The sequence below is a fragment of the Mustela nivalis genome, assembly GCF_964662115.1.
Source record: "Mustela nivalis genome assembly, chromosome: 8".
Lineage (NCBI taxonomy): Eukaryota > Metazoa > Chordata > Mammalia > Carnivora > Mustelidae > Mustela > Mustela nivalis.
The window spans coordinates 38,808,888-38,826,470 of NC_139027.1; the positions used below are offsets into that span (position 1 = coordinate 38,808,888).

Sequence of the window (17,583 nt, forward strand, 5' to 3'; positions counted from 1 at the left end):
GGGATTGACACCCGCACTGGGCTCCCTACTTGGCGGGAAGCCTGTTTCTCCCTCTCCCACCCCACCCCCCCGCTTGTGTTCCCTCTCTCACTGTGTCTCTCTCTGTCAAATAAATAAATAAAATCTTAAAAAAAAAAAAAAAGGATAAACAAGACAAACCTTGCCTTTGAGCAGTCCCCAGACTGAGCTGAGGCATAAACACATGTAGGGCATGCCTAAGGCATGCCATCCAGGAATGCAGGCAACTTTCTGCAGGGTTCAAGGGAGAGAGACTGAACTCACACTGAGGTAGGGGAGGCGAGGAATCTGGGAAGTCGGTCATCTGTGAGGGAACCCACTAAACATGGGCTGAGTTTGTACTCAGAGAATGTCAAGTTCTTCCATGGAGAGGCACTGGCTTGAGTCAAGGCATCCACATGGGGGACACAGGCATGTGGAGGAGACAGGAGTAGCTATCTGACAAGATCATGGGCTACACCACACTGGGAAATGACCTGTAATTTGCTGGGTCAATGCTGGAACAATGTCCAGACACAAGGAGAGCTGGAATGTTACCCTCAGTAGTACGTCCTTATTCTGCAGGCAAAGGGGAGCCGCTGAAGACTTTTACAGAGTGGAGACACACACATGGGGCTGGGAGATTCATTTTTCATTTCCTGATGCCATCTACTTAATGTTGTTTTTATTTTTTTTTTAGATTTTATTTATTTATTTGACAGACAGAGATCACAAGTAGGCAGAGAGGCAGGCAGAGAGAGAGAGAGAGGAAAGCAGGCTCCCTGCTGAGCAGAGAGCCTGATGCGGGACCTGATCCCAGGACCCTGAGATCATGACCTGAGCCAAAGGCAGCGCCTTAACCCACTGAGCCACACATGCGCCCCTTAATGTTGTTTTTAAATGGCCCATGTCAGCCCATGGGGCATCGCTGGATTAATGCCTGTACTCTACATACTTCAGCATAAGAAGTTAGGTGATACTACTTCCTTAGGTCAGATATAGGTATTGCCTATTTTTTTTTTTTTTTAACATCTCTTCCTTAGTTAAGTAGCAATTCTCAGCATTTTCTCTGCCACAACTCACATGATGAAGTTCACACACCCCACCTGGACCTGTCTGCATTTCCCACACTGGGGCTGTGATTGCGCCCCACTTCCCATGCTCAAAACACATCTTCAGATGCACATGACTGAGGATGACATTGCTGTGGGGACAACCTAGATCTAATTATAACGAAAAAGCAATTATTCTCAAACTTCCACATCTAAGGGTTATTTCATGAAATTTAGCAATATAGCTTATAACAGGTCATGTGACATTTCACTGTGTCTTGTCTCTGCAACTAAAAATGCCAAACTAAAGACATATTTCTTTCTTTTTTTTTTTTTTTAAGATTTTATTTATTTATTTGACAGAGAGAGAGAGATCACAAGTAGGCAGAGAGGCAGGCGGGGGGTGGGGGAGAAGGCTCCCTGCTGAGCAGAGAGCCAGTGCGATGGCTGGATCCCAGGACACTGAGACTATACATGACCTGAACTGGAGGCAGAGGCTTTAACCCACTGAACCACCCAGGCACCCCTGAAGACTATTTGTAAGGGTGCCTGGCTGACTCTGTCAGTAAAGCATGTGACTATTGATCTCAGGGTTGTGATTATAAGCCCCATGTTGGGTGTAGAACTTACTTAAAAATAAAACAAAATAAAGACATATTTCTAAATCTGCTATGGTTATACTCAACACCGAGTGTAAATGTTTAACCACTGTAAATTGAATAACAAACAATGATTCATTTATTTTCTGAACATTGAGTATAAATGTTTAACACTGTAAGTTGAATAGCAAACAATGATTCATTCATTTTCTGAACTAACTGTTCAGGAATTTCCCTAATCCCTTTATTAAATGATTTCCATTTATAGCACCAGTTGTCCTCACTACCCACCCTACCAGCTGTTATCAGATTTAAGGCCACAGTGTTTTGGTGTTTAAGCCACATTAATCCCAGTGTTCCCACAGGCCTACATAGTATTACAGTAGCTAAAAGCCCAGCTGTCTCCAGTGGACCTGAAGCTCCTAACTGCTCTAATTTTCAAAAAAGCCTGACTGACATTAATTTCTTTTAAAGTACTCTACTTTTTCTTATGTTCTTAACTTTGTTTTTTTCCTATACAGGAATGCATGATCTCCTGGGCACTTTTCAACTCTTGCAACAGAATAAGGATCCAGTTCAGTTTCTATTTATAGAAATTTTTTTTGTAAAAATCCACTATCCTTGGGGCGCCTGGGTGGCTCAGTGGGTTAAGCCTCTGACTTCAGTTCCAGTCATGATCACAGGGTCCTAGGATGAGCCCCATTTCAGGCTCTCTACTCAACAGGGACCCTGCTTCCCCAGCTTTCTCTGCCTACTTGTGATTTCTCTCTGTGTGTCAAATAAATAAAATCTTTTAAAAGAATGCACTATCCTTGATCCTTCTTTTTTCTTTTTTAAAGGATTTTATTTATTTACTCGACAGACAGAGATCACAAGTAGGCAGAGAAGCAGGCAGAGAGAGAGGGGGAAGCAGGCTCCCCACTGAGCAGAGAGCCGATGTGGGGCTCGATCCCAGGTGCCCCTATCTTTGATCCTTCTTAACATCTTCTGTGATGAGTTGGATTAATATGCAATTCATCTTATTGGTTGTGATAGGCTGAATGATAGCCCTCCAAAATCCCCAAAGGCCCCCCTAAAATTCCCAAGAGCCCCCCACCCCGAGCCTATGAATATTTTATACTACATGGCAGAAGGGATTTTGCAGATATAATTAAGATTAAGGACTTTGAGAAGGGGACACAATCCTGAAGTATCCCGGTGGGTCCAATGTAATTACAAGGTTCCTTTTAAGAAGGAGGCAAGAGGTTGGGGGGTGGGGGGGGGGGGGAGACGCTATGCTGCTAGCTTTGAAGATAGAGCCCAGGAATACAGGCAGCCTGAAGAAACTATAAAAGTCTAGGAAACATAGCCTTATGGACCCATTTTAGATCTCTGACCTTCAAAAGTGTAAGATAATAAATTAGTGTTTTGAGGGTGCGTGGGTGGCTTAGTGGGTTAAAGCCTCTGCCTTCAGCTCAGGTCATGATCCCAGGGTCCTGGGATAGAGCCCCGCATCAGGCTCTCTGCTCTGCAGGGAATCTGCTTCCTCCTCTCTCTCTCTCTCTCTCTGCCTGCCTCTCTGCCTACTTGTGATCTCTGTCAAATAAATAAATAATCTTTTTAAAAATTTGTTTTTAAGCCACTAAAATTTGTGGTAATTTGTTATAGAAATGGTAGGAAGGGAATACATTGGTTCATTATTACAAGCACTTTTCTTCCTGGGTAATCACATGTATATTCCTGTTTTTTACCTATTAGTTTCTGGATCTAATCAGTTTCTGGATCTAACCCTTCTCAGGTCCCAGAACCAGACTGATTGTTTTGAAACTGATGGACGGGTACCATTTCTTGTATTAAAATTAAATATTATTAACAGGACGGACAAGAAAAGAAGTAATTAAGTAGGCAATGCTGGACCCCACTTTTCAACACAGTGAAAAGTGATGGCTGGACAAGATCCCAGGAATCTCAGTCCTGCCCTATGATTTGTCTGTGTATGACGTGGGCATGGTCTGTCACGTCACTAAGCTGTTTCTCAATCTGTAAGAGAGGATTGAATATACTCAATGGATCTCAACCTTCTTCTGGGTTGAAAGTGATGCAAGCTATAGACTTTCTCTCCAGAAGTAGAAAGCATGGATGCACATCCACATAAACTTTGATCCTCTAAATACAGGTCTCTCCCTAGCTAAGGATCCATGAACCCAAAAGCTAGATGCGCTCTAAATTCATGATGTCTAAGATTGCTAAAAAAGGAACCATTACACAGTATTTTTGGCTCCTAGAACTGCTTGTGAGCACCATTTCCATGCCCTTTCTTGTGTTTAATGCTAAAATAAAATAATAATCAGAATAAGCTCCATTTCTATATTAGCCGAGCACCCCTCTGGTGCTGCACTGGAGTCCTTCACATGTACTGAAGAAATCATATAACCCGTAGAATCTCATGCTAGAGGGGATTGTCAGGGCCAAATGACCCAATTACCCTCTATTGCCTGACTCCTCATGGACATCATCTCTGCCAGGTTGCCATCAGGAACAACACAACCTTGAAAATAGCCTTTCCATCTCCAGACAGCACTGGCAGCCCTGGTCTCGTTTAGGCAATAGAGGCTCAGTGTCAAAGGCCTAAGCTTATAGGTGACCTAGGAAAAGGTTTGGGACTTATAATACTTTTGAATAGTCCTAAAGTTTTCTTAAAACAAACAAAAAATGAAAAATGCCAAATGGAAATTAATAACAATTCCAATAGCAAAGTTATAAAACTCCATTCCAAAATGGTAAGCAAAAACTACATTTTGATATATTGTGGTAGGTATCTCTAAAGGTAAAGGTTTCCAGGGCCTACTTAGTTCTTAGATGGCTTGAACTCTAACCAGCACTACCCCTTCCACACTTCATTTTGACCCGAAATACGACTCTGTAACTTTTGCTCAGGGTGCTTGGTTCTCACACTTCTGTCAATTGAAAAAAAAAAAAAAAGTTCAGAACCCTCTTTCTTCCAAACAACAGTCCATTATTTGTAGATGGCTATTAAAAGAAGCTCTCCAATATTACTATAAAGCATGTTTCAAATTCCTATCCTGGTCAAATCTGATTCTGTGCCAGATTGGCCCTGAATCTATTTGGTTGTGGGTTTTGTTTTAAGATGATGATGGTGATGGCAATGATACAATTCTATTCACAGTGTGGTAAGGCATGCCCCATGGACCTTGGTCTGTAGGTCAACTAGGTTAACCAACTGATTTTATAGTTTGAAAAGGATGGAGGCTTTACTTCAGAGAACTGGAACAGTCCTTCCAAGACAAAGCAGCAAAAAAGATAAGGCCTTAACTTGTTGAACGCCTGAGTTGCTCTTACGGCTAAAACCACTTATCTTCTCATTCCCCTCGACCTAAATAAGCTATAAAAAGGAAAGTGAAAGAATGCAATGACAATAAGTAACTAAAATAAAAATAAACTTTAAAAGAAGCTTGGATATCATTTTAAAAGATATATGTAAGATAGAAAAATGAATAGTTTTTAAAAAATAAAAGACATGAAAATTAAAGAAAGTCAAAAGTAACTGAGGACAAGGGGTGCCTGGGTGGTGCCTCAGTTAAGCATCCAACTCTTTTTTTTCCTTTAAGATTATTTATTTATTTATTTGAGAGACAGAACCAGCAGTGGGGAAAGGCGGAGCAGGAGAGAGCATGAGAAGCAGACTCCCTACTGAGCAGGAAGTCCAACATGAGGCTCCATCCCAGGACCCAGAGATCGTGACCTGAACCAAAAGTAGTTGCTTAACTGACTAGCCACCCCGGTGCCCAAGGCATCCAACTCTTGAACTCAGCTCAGGTCTTGATCTCATGGTTTTAAGTTCAAACCTCACATTGGGCTCCACACTGGGCATGGCGTGTACTTAATAAATAAATACGTTGATTAATTAATTAAAATAGAAGTAACTGAGAATTACAAAAGAGGTAAAATCAAAAGAGGTAATAAATCAAAATGATGCGGAAGAAGTCAACCAATTTTGAAGTTCTGAATGAACTATGACCTCTATATGAGCTACACATATAGTTTTCAAATGAGGGCATCAAAAGAAAATAGACAAATCACAAAAGAAGGAAGGTGATCATCAATAAATGTATTTTTTACAAACCTTTCACCTCCCTAATAATACAAAGATTGAAAACAAAATAATACTAAAAAAGTTTTTATAGATAAAATATAAAATACAAAAGTCAAAGTTAGCTCTCTGTGTTGGCCAGTGCTGGGATAAGAAGGCAAATGCTGTATCGCTGTGAAGAAAACTGGTATAATAATCCTCTTTGGTGGGGGTGATTTGGAAAACTATATTAAGAACCTTAAAACTGTCTTTTGAATCCAAAACACATCTAGGAGTTTATCTTTAATAAATAATCAGAGATGTATGGAACGATCTATTAGGAAAAGGAGGAAACAACCTTGATCTCCAAAATACGGACCATGCTGAAGTGATACGTAACAGTCAATAAAAGGAATACAATGTAGTCATTAAATATGCTCTAGGAGGATAATAATGGTTTGAAAAGTTGCTCACAACATATTTTAGGATAAAGAAGTTACATAAGAACCCACTTTTGGGAAAGGAAGAAATGTGTACATTAATTACATTGAATCTAAGATACTGTCAATTATTAAATATATCGTTTTTTTGCCATTAGGAAACAAACAAACAAATGCTCCCAATTAAACCATGAGCCACAGATTGTAGGATACATCATGACTTCAGAGATGTCAAAATTAAATATGTATCCTAGAATTAATAAAATACTATGTGTCATATTCCTTTCATTGTAAAATAAGCTGCCCCCCCCCCAAATTTTAATACAGTCTGTTAATTTTAGGGAAGCATTTTACGATCAAGGTATACATTCAGGGTAGTGTTTCTCCCACCACCACCACTCACCTACAAATCATTAGGATCAAGAAAATATTCGATATGGATCATATCTGCATAAAACATTTGTAAGGAGTCAATTATACTTCACTTAAAACAACACAAAACAAACAATCATAAGGATATATGCCAGAATATTAACAGTAGTTTTCTCTGAATGTTAAGGTTGCAGAGAATTTTTATTTTCTTACTTTGGTTTTCCTATAATTTCTGTATTTTATAAAAAAGCTTAAAAATCTGAACAAGACAACACCATGAATTCCCAGATTAGTCCAATCTCATGTAGAAATAAGCAGGATCACCCAAGCTAAGGTATTTAAAGCCCTCCCGAAAACTGGGCACACTCAGAGTAGAAAGCACGAGGAGTCAACTAGCAGTTCATCTACCACCCTTGGGGGTTCATCCACTTTAAAAGACCGTGCCCATGAAAGACAGCTCCTTGGTACATTGATCTTACCCACCTACTTCACCTTCATCTCTTTCCAACACCCAGTCAGACCCCTAAGAGAGATGGCAAATAGCTCTTCTTTTAAATGCCAGTTTTGATGGATTAGTAAGGGCTTCTTGGAGCACCCTGATAGGAAAATTCCTTAGGCTAAGTTGGAGTTCAGGAAGGAGTTGCCCAGTTGATTAACTATACCTGGAAGGGATCTCAGTAGCCTAAGAATTACATATTTGCCAGCCCTGAAAAGACCGTCTCTACTTTATTCTTGCTCCTTTATCTTTAAGGAGACCACCTATTTTTCCAACCAGTAAAATTCAAAAGATCCTAACCAGACTAAGGACTATATTACAAGGGCCTGGATTGTTGCTGTTAATGCTAAACTAAGTCCATCCTAACCAAGACAAGGCAAACTTGCAAGACAGCCTCACACACTATGGCATTATATTTTAAAGCTGAATATCCCATACTTTATGATCAGGTAATTTTCACTCCTAGGATACACACATTATGTATCTGTTTACCAAGAAATAAAATTAAAAAATGTCCATTGCAACCAATGGCAAAAGAATAGAAAAATAAAGTGTGGTACAAACCGACACTTCAGTTACACAAAACCATATGGATGAATAAGAAATCTACCATTGAGTGAAAGAAGCAAGTGGCATAAAGTCATATGTGATATTATACCATTGTTTCAAAGATCAAAAATAAAACACAAAAACTAAATTATAAATTGTTTAGGAATAGGTACACATGTGATAAAACTATTAGTCAAAAGCCAAGGGAATAATAACATAAAATTCAAAATACTAGTCACCTTTGTGACAAGCCGGGGATTGGATAGGGAAAGATAAAGATGCAATATAATGGCATGCTCTAGTTAAGCAGGATGATGGTTTCATGGGTGCTCATTTATTATGTTTCCTAGATGTTCATTTATTGTTACGTTTCATAACATTCATACATACAATATATGTCATGTATTGTTGGAAAGAATTTTCATTTAATATAGCACTCAACTAAAAATAAAATCTTTCCTCCTGTTTATGTTTGGAGGGTAGGGTAGAAAGCCTGGCTTGCAATAACATGGATTAGAATGTGCCTCTTCTGTGAGTCACTCAGTCCTACCTCCCCACTTGGGTTTCTCTTCTACAGCAGCTGAGTCTCTCCAGGAGGCTAAAATGGGAGGACATCATGGGCAAAGGTTTCCTTTGCTGCCTCTCCAGGCTATCTCAGGTACACCCAAAGAGCAGCCCCTTCATCTTTGCAGGGACAAATTTGGGAAAAATCGCTTTTTAAAAGCATCTCTTCTAGATTTTTTTTCAATCATTTTAAAGATCATTTACCCTAATAATCTCAGTTTTTATTATTATAATAGTAATATAACATTTTGTTAGCATGTTATCTCAATGTACACTAAAGTTGTTTTGTAGTTACAACTTCAAATGAATGATGATCTATTTATGGTAAGAAACACATGTAAACATCCCAAATGTTCAGTCATAAGGAAGTGGTAGGCAGCCATTAAATACTATATTATGAAGGGAACTTAGTATCAAGAAGCAGCTAAATTATTAAATGTAAAACATCATTGTTTCTATAATAAGATCCCAGCTGTGTAGTAAAAATGAAACCTATGTTTTAAAATAAGCTGGAAGGACATATACAATGATGTTTAGGGTTAGTATCTTTGTGTGAAGATACGTATTTTTTCTTCTTAGTTTTCCTTTTTTTTTTTTTTTAAGATTTTATTTATTTATTTGACAGAGAGAGAGCACAAGCAGGGGAAGCTGCAGAGGGAGAAGGAAAAGCAGGCTCCCCATTGAGCAGGGAACCCAAACTTGGGCTCAGTCCCAGGACCCTGAGATCATGACCTGAGCCGAAGGCAGAGGCTTAACCCACTGAGCCACCCAGGTGCCCCAACTCCAAACACTCTTAAAAGGGATACTAATTGGCTATTAGGGAACTGGAGGCACCAATGGAAGTATCCTATATAAGGCAAAGTGACCATTCAGTGGTAGCACCAAGATCAGAGTTGAGTTTCCCAGCTTTTCAGTCTTAATTCCAAATTCAAATGAGTCCTCAAGTGCACTCATCTTCAGCCATGAAACATACACATGTAAATTAATCAAGTAAGATAAGCTCCCATTGAAGAGGTATTACTGTCACCTCAGCCCCCCTTATAGTCCTCAGGTGACAGTCAGCCATATATTCCATTCACTGCCTTCTCCCTGAAGGTCCCTACACAGGAGAAATGAAAATCTGAATACTAATCAAATTATCTCTGAAAAGCAGTGCCCATTCTCAGGATGGTAAGTACACTCAGCCAACCACAAAGCCTAGATTGTCAGAGGCCATCTTGATTCAGACCATACTAATGTCAGATCACCCCCAACTTTGGGCTTGGAGAATATTGTTATAATTTAATCACTTGGCAGTTTTTTTTTTTTTTAATAAAGATTTAATACTAATTTAAAAGTTTGGTAGTCAAGTAGAGACATGGTTGTGGGAAAATGGGGATGTAAATTTAATGCAGGTGCTTTGGAGAGCCTATTAAAATAGAAATAGCACTCTTTATGGCACAATTCCTCTTCTAGCCATATATCCTGAAGAATAACCACACACGTGTACAAGTGAGCATGGTCAAGGATTTTAACTGCAGAAATGTTTGTTTTTATGAAAAACTGGAAACCACCAAATGTCTCTCAAGAGGGAAGTGGATAGGTAAGTGTTCATGTATTTATAGGGTAGAATATCTACAGCAGTTAAAATTGGCAATCCACACAGCATATGGATCAACATGGATAGATCTACACATGGGTAAAAGAAACAGATCTTCAAGGATTTTAAATAATTATCTATAGACTTAGAGTTTCCATAGACATTTCTAAAACATGTTGTTTAGTAAAAAGAGAAAGTTCTAGAATGACATTTGAAGTATAACACCACCTCTGTTAAAAAAAAAAAACAGACAAACTACAGCTATACGTTTCTGATAAATGCAGATATACGTGTATCATAGTACAAGAACATTCTTGAAGGAAACGCATTAAAATCGTAACAGGTATTACCTCTGAGGAAAGACAGAGATGACTGGGGTTAGGGGTGGGAGATATAAAAAGGGCTTTCAGTTTCATTGGTGATACTCTAATTTTTCAAATGTAAATGGATTCCAGTGTTGTGTATTTACAACTGATTTTTTAAAGTCTCTGCAATTACTTTATGCTCTAATATACTGATTTTACTCAAGAAGCTAAAAACATGGAGCCTTCTGTAAGAAAATGTTTCCTACAGCACCACACCCACCTTTCCATTCCCCTTCTCTCTGCCCTTCCCACATACAGCACACCCACTCAACCAAGTTCAACGGGACTGTGAAAAAGTGCCCCAAAGCCTTTGTTCAGGGACCAGAGTAAATCACATTAGCAATGACTCTTTGCAGAAAAATTGATGCCAGGCAACAGCTGTCAGAAGTGCCATTTTGTTAAAAATAATCACATGGATTCTATCCCTTTCCCTGATGATTTTGAGAGCAAAGGATTTTAGACCCACACCAACAGAGAAAAGGCGACACCGCCCCACATTGCATACCTGTCAAAAACCACTGCGGAATAAGCCCGCTCAGCGAAGATGACATCCGCAGCCCAGAACTCCTTAGTGGCCTTCAGACCTCTGCCCTTGCCCTCCGAAGTGAAGACCTCCACGTTCTCCATGCTCCCTATTGTCATCTCAGAGTCCTTTAGGCCACTCGGTGGGTATTTCACACTCAGCCAAGTCCCTTGTCCTTGCTATTTCAGCACCTTCAGCATCCCAAAGAGCACGCCTATAAATGGACAAGCACCTCCCCTTCCCTACCCCCTCTCAGCCACTGGGGCCTCACCTCCCCCTCTGCCGTGTTTCCTGGAGGTGGGAATGGGGCAGGCAAGATGACAGTGATCTGACAAGGGTCTCATTCATCACCCAGCAAAGCTGACAAGGCAGAAATGACCATGGGCTGGTGTGCCCCTCGAATGGGGACTGAAAACTTTGAAAAATTCCTTTGCAAGAAGCAGATCAGTTCTGGATGGCGGTTGTGCTCAGCTTTAGTTGGAATAGGGAGCACTTGGTCAGTAGGGTATTTTTAGCAGCCAGATGCCTCTGTCAATCCAAAGCAGACAGCTGAAATGGTCCAAGAGAAGAGGTGATGCTTGCTGCTCTGGGAACTTTCAGCTGTCAGGCTTATACCTTCTCAAGTGTGATGGGCCCCTTGTCTCCCTCCCTCCTCCCCCATAGGCAGACTGTTTGCAGAATATAGCAGATGCCAAACTAACCCCCTTGGCAGATACATAACAGTACTATTTAGGCTCCTGGAGGCATCCCTCTTCTCCAGTACTATCTGGTGCTCCCACAGCACCCCCACCCAGGGCATGGAGGTCTGGGAGCTCCCTGATGATGCAGATGTGCTGGTGGAGGCTGTATTAGAGAGAGGAGGCAGACTTTGAAAAAGAAAACACTCATTTCTATTTTTTTAATCAAATTTCCCTGAAACATGTATCTGCTCCCCAAAAATCACCAACATCCTCTTTCTTCTTTCCTAGGAATGAGGACATGGGAAGGGCAATTCTAAAACGTCCATTGACTTAAATTCCACTGTATTTTTTTTTTTTTTAAGTAAACTCTGCACCAGATGTGGGGGTTAAACTCACAACTCAAGAGTCATATGCTCTAGTGACCGAGCCAGCCAAGTGCCCCTAACTGCCACTCTTCTTGATTACGAGGCAGCCGATATCAAAGTTGAAAAGACAGGGCACCTGGGTGGCTCAGTCATTGGGTGTCTGCCTTTGGCTCAGGTCATGGTTCCAGGGTCCTGGGATCCGGCCCTGGGTAGGGCTCCCTGCTCAGTGGGGGGGGGGGGGGGGGGGCTTCTCCCTCTCCCACTCCCCTGCTTGTGTTCCTTCTCTCACTGTGTCTCTCTCTGTCAAATAAATAAATAAAATCTTAAAAAATAAAGTCGAAAAGACAAATACCATATTATTTCACCTACACGTGGAACCTAAAAAAACAAACAAAGCTGAAACAGACCCACAGATACAGAGAACACATTGGTGGCTGCCAGAGGGGAGAGGGCTGGAGGACTGGGCAAAAGGGGAAAGGGACATGTGGGACTCCGGTTATGGGATGAATAAGTCAAAGGGATGAAAGGTCCAGCACAAGGAATACAGTCAGTGGTACTGTAATAGTGTTGTGTGGTGACTGATGGTACCTGCACTTATGAGCATAGGGTAACATACAGGGTTGTCAAATCTCTACATTGTATGCCTGAAACGAATATAGCATTGCATGTCAATGCTACTTCAATTAAAAAAAAAAAAAAAAACAAGGGGCTCCTGGGTGGCTCAGTCAGTTAAGCAGTTGCCTTTGGCCCAGGTCATGATCCCAGGAGCCTGGGATCAAGCCCCAGTCAAGCCCCGATCAAGCCCCAGTCAAGCCCCGATCAAGCCCCGCATGGGGCTCTCTGCTCAGCAGGGAGTCTACTCCCCGCCCCCACCGCCTCTCTGATTACTTGTGTTCTGTGTCTGTCAAATAAATAAATAAAATCTTTTTTAAAAAATAAATAAATAAAATCTTTAATAAAACCAATTAATTAATTTAATTAAATCAAGTTAGGTTCCCCAGAGAGTAAACATCACATGTTCCCAATGGGGTAGGGGGAATAAAAAAAGATTAAAAAGGAGCTCTTCAATCCAGGTTAGCTTCAAATGAAGCCACACTGGACCCACAGTGGGACCCACAACTTCAAATGGACCCACACTGCCTGGGCCTTGCAGCCACAGGTCTTCACTCAGGAGCCAGTGGCTCAGCCTGGGAGGGATTAGGTTGTTCTCTAGACACCATACCCCTGGAACAAGTTCAGCCCCAGCCAAGGTCAAGATGGCAATCTAGCTGCCCCAAGTCAGAAAGAGAGGGAGCATCAAACCTAATGCTTTATTTATATCTGCGAGTGTCAACCTTATCAGAGCAAGTATTATATTAAAGTGTGGTAGACCAAACAAAGGCCCCCAAAGATGTCCAGGTCCTACTCCCCAGACCCAGAACTATGTTACCTTACATGATAAAAGGAACTTTGCAAATGTGATTAAGGATCTTGAGAGAGAGAGAGATTATCCTGGATTATCCAGGTGGGCCCAATGGAATCACAAGAATCCTTATAAGAGGATGGCAGGGGTCAGAATCAGAAAAGGAGATATAACAATGGAAGCAAGAGGGTCAGAGTCAGAGAGACTTTTGAAGATACTCTATTGCTGGCTTTGAAGATGGAGGGATGTCTCATGAGCCAAGAAACACAGGTAGTCTCTAGAAACTGGAAAAGGCAAGGGAATGGCTTCTCTCCCTAGAACCTCTAGAAGGAGAACAGCCTTGTTACGCCTTGATTTAAACCCAGGGAACCCCATTTCTGGAGTTTGACCTCCAACCTGTAGGATAATAAATTTATTTTATTTTAAACCACTAAGTAATTTGTTATGGCAACAACAGGAAACAAACATATAAAATACTATCATTTCACATTCTAATAAATATTATATAACAACCCTTTTGCTACTCTGAAATGAAGTGGCATATATAATTTACTAGTTCTTATATCTAAAAAATATAAATTATTAATCCTGTAGCCTGAATGTTTATCTTACTCCCCTCAGCTCCATCCCAAATTGCAAAATGTTGAAAGTCCTCATCCTCTAAGGTAATTGTCTTAGTAAGTGGGGCCTTTAGGAGGGGCTTAAATCATGAACATGGAGCCCACATGAATAAGAAGCTCCAGAGAGGTCCCTAGGCACTTCGGTTACATGAGGACTACAATCGACCTGGAAGAGAGTCCTCACTTAACTGTGCCCGTGCCCTGGTCTTGAACTTCTAGCTTCCAGAACTATAAAAAATAAATTTCTGTTCTGCGTAAGCTACCCAGGCTGTGATCTTTTGTTATTATAGCCCAAATGGATGAAAACATTTCCCTAACCTAATAAGGGAGAAATAAAATTAAAGTCAGCTTATAATAAAATAATATATATTCATGGTAAATTAAATATGTCAGTGAGCTCATTATGTATACACTCAGGCACAACCGCAGTAGAACACATGATAACGTGTTCATATGTTTGCACCTCCACGTAGAATCGCTGTGATAGTAACAGCTAACAGTGTAGATTGATTCTGGAGACACAAATATCACACAGGGCACAGTTGTCTGTGACATGATTTTTCTGAAATAGTGAATGATTCTTAGTAAGGTTCTGAACGAAAGCAAGCATAATTCTTCAGTTAACAAGAGGCTGCCTTCCTGGAAGATTTAGCTTATATTAAAATGACTCTGGGGGCACCTGGGTGGCTCAGTTGGTTAAGCGACTGTCTTCAGTTCAGGTCATGATCCCAAAGTCCCGGGATCCAGTCCTGCATGTAGTTCTCAGCTTCATGGGGAACCTGCTTCTCCCTCTGACCTTCTCCCCTCTCATGCTCTCTCTCTCTCACTCTCTCGATCTGTCTTAAATAAATAAAATCTTTTTAAAAAAAGATTCTATGATTACATATAAAACAGAATTCTAGACTCTGATAATTACAATCAAAGTTTCACCCACCTAAAATGTACATCTGTATATTTGAGGTTGTGAGGGCCAGGCAAAGAATCTTCAATGCATAAGGCTGCTTCTTGCTTCTAAGGATATCCTGCATCTCTGGCCAGGATCAGCGAGAAAGGGGATGGTGGCTCTAATTATTAGCTTGTGACATGGAAGAGGACATGTGGCCCTGCTGCACTACTCATCAACCTAAATCCTATATAAAAAATTTTGCTCACCTACGCCCCTCTGGATCCTCCCACTGGGATCCAAACCCTTCTGTGATCCCAGTCCTACACACAATATGCCAGTAGCATGGCACAACCAGAAGTTCCCCCCAACACGCAATTTCTAAAATGCCCCCCTAAGTGGTGGGACTGCCTTCATGAGAACTGCTGGTCTTCATTATCAGGAAAAACCCATCTAGAGTTTTGGAAGGATTCCTTATTGCCCAACCGGAGATATGTTTAGCAGGCAAGATTCAGGAAGAACATGAGTTTTCTGCAACATCACATACTGAGGTATGGGAAAACAGATTTATTCTACGTTTCCTCAGAGGTCAAACTCGGGGCCAGAGCAGACATAACCACGTGACAGATTTGAGCTTCACAGTCCTTAAAAGCTATGCTTCTGTCAAGCCCTTTCCTGCTCCAAGAAGATGGAAACTTTTTCCACTGTTAATGATTTTCATAGCCATCCAGTCTCTTTCTTTGGAGTGTCTGAAGAAGGGTGTTGATAAAGGGAGAAAAATGGGACAGCTCAAGCCAGAGGACTCCCTGCCTGGGACAGAGATTTGAGCTGGGAGATTTCAGACAAGAGGATGACAGGAATGACCACTATGGTTCTATTTACCTCTATGTCAGCTGAACTTCCCTTGCACTTCAGGCCACACATATGTGCCTAGAAGGTCACTATGGCTATCAAGTACTCCCGTACCCTAAAAAAGGTATAACGAAACTTGCAGAAGATGCTGGACCAGGGTAATGTCAGGTCCTGTCATGCACCTTAAGGGTAGAAGAAGGTGACACGAAGAGGCCAAGAATGGGGGTTATTTTGGAGTTTTAAGTATATCAACACTTGGGCTTCAAGCATCCTCTGAATATGAGCTCCACTTATTAACCTGTATCTTGGTTAGCAGCTGTTCCCAGATTCCAAGCTGCAGCCCGCAAATCTTTAGCCACAGCCTGTATTCACATTATTTTCCTCCTGAGCCCTTGAGTAAATAATCTCAGAGGACTTGAGAATGGTTGTGTTCCCTTCAGTTGGATATGCGAAGAAGGAATAAATATAAATATGAAGGTGGCAATATAAATGAAACCCAGAGGAATGATTTTGAAACACCAGGACAGTTTTTAAGCCTGCATTAACATGGCAGTGGCTCATTTACCATACACTACGGAAAAACTCTAATCATCCTTTGTATTGGAAAGACCAGCTCTCTAGGCCACACACCTACAAGGGACCCCCCTCTAGTGGCAAATCAAGAGAACTGCAAGATTTCTTTAGTAAAAGAACACTGGATTCCACCTCCTTTGTACCTGGGGATAAGGTTCATTTTTGCCAGGCATCAACAATTTTTTTTGAGACCTTGAGCTAAAAATGGTTTGTACCTTCTTTAATAGTTGGGGGGAAAAGTCAAAAGAAGAGTATGTTGTGACACATGGAAATTATATCAAAGGTAAGTTTCAGTGACCATAAATAAAATTTTATTAAACAACAGACATACTAGAGGCACCTGCCTGGCTCAGTCGGTGGAGCACGACCCTCCTGATCTTGGGGTAGTGAGTTCGGGCTCCACACTGAGCATGGAGCCTACTTAAAAAGAAAAGAAAAGAAAAAAGCCATACTCATCTGTTTACATATTTTCTATGACTGTTTTCACACTGTAACAGCGAAGTTGAATACTTGCAACAAAGACCATATGGCCCACAAAGCTGAAAATATTTACTATCTGGCCTTTTACAGACAATGTTTGCCAACATTTTAGTTAGTTTGCTTTAAACTAATAATAACTTAATGTCTAGCAACATTAAATAAGCCAGGGGCTGCTCATTGCTTTCAAGTGCATTCACTGGCTGATTCATTTATTTCATAATCACTAAGAGGGACAGAATCAAAGAAAATCTGCTAGATATGCACATCTAACACTCACATGCCATAATGACAGAGGCAGATTTCCTCTTTAACAGTCCATTATATCCTGTATAATTACATCACTGGCAAAATTTCAAACTCTCTGGGCTCTGTGTTCTTAATAAAATAGCATGCTTGCTTCCCTCCCTCTTCTTTTGGACCCAAGAAATCCTTGGCTGCATTTTCTTCCCAAGAATCCCTAAATTTTCTCATTCCACATGCATTTATCAGCACATGTATCAGGCACTGTGCTCAGTGCCCCAAAATAAGATGAATACATGTGAGCACTGTCTTTAAAGCATTGTGAACACTGACCATTTAGAGATAATTATGGAAGAGCATGTAAAAATGGTGAGAGAGATACAGGAAGCAAAGAGGAAAGGATATCCAGGGCAGCCTGAGAGGTCAGGAAAGGCTTCAGAGACATAGGTGACAAAGATAAGAAGGCAGGGAGACAACCAGAGCTGGAGGTGACTATTTCAGCCCCACCAACATAGCAGCATGAGCAGAGATGTGGAGATAAAGAAAAAGCATTATGTGCGGACAACTACAATGAGTTGGGTATTGCAGGAGCTACAGAAGCACACATTTTCTGTTTACCATTCAAGCACCAGACTATTGCCTTTATGTCCCAGTGTTTCATAAACATTTGAAGGTTTTTCTAACAATAAATGTTTGAATGTGTGAAATTGTGCTTTATTAACATTACTCATGATTTTCATAATACCCTTCAAAGTGGGTATTATTGAGGTTTCTAGTTAAAAGGCAGCAACATCTCTTAAGTATAAACCTCAGAGAAACTCTCACATGTGTGCACAAGACTACATAAGAACATTAAAGTAGCACTAGCTATAAAAGCAAAAAT

The 17,583-nt window shown here is 40.8% G+C and overlaps 1 protein-coding gene across 2 annotated transcripts in view; it reads right to left on the minus strand.

Moving 5' to 3' along the window:
- The window catches only part of SMYD1 (SET and MYND domain containing 1), a 41,782-nt gene extending 30,496 nt beyond the window's left edge, over positions 1-11,286 (minus strand). The window contains exon 1 of one of the 2 annotated variants that reach the window (XM_082743480.1): positions 10,588-11,286. In XM_082743480.1, coding sequence (XP_082599606.1) covers positions 10,588-10,724 — 137 coding nt within the window. In that variant the 5' untranslated portion in view covers positions 10,725-11,286. The remainder of the gene's footprint in view (positions 1-10,587) is intronic. The other variant, XM_082743479.1, reaches the window with a different exon arrangement.
- Between the last annotated feature and the right edge of the window lie 6,297 nt (positions 11,287-17,583).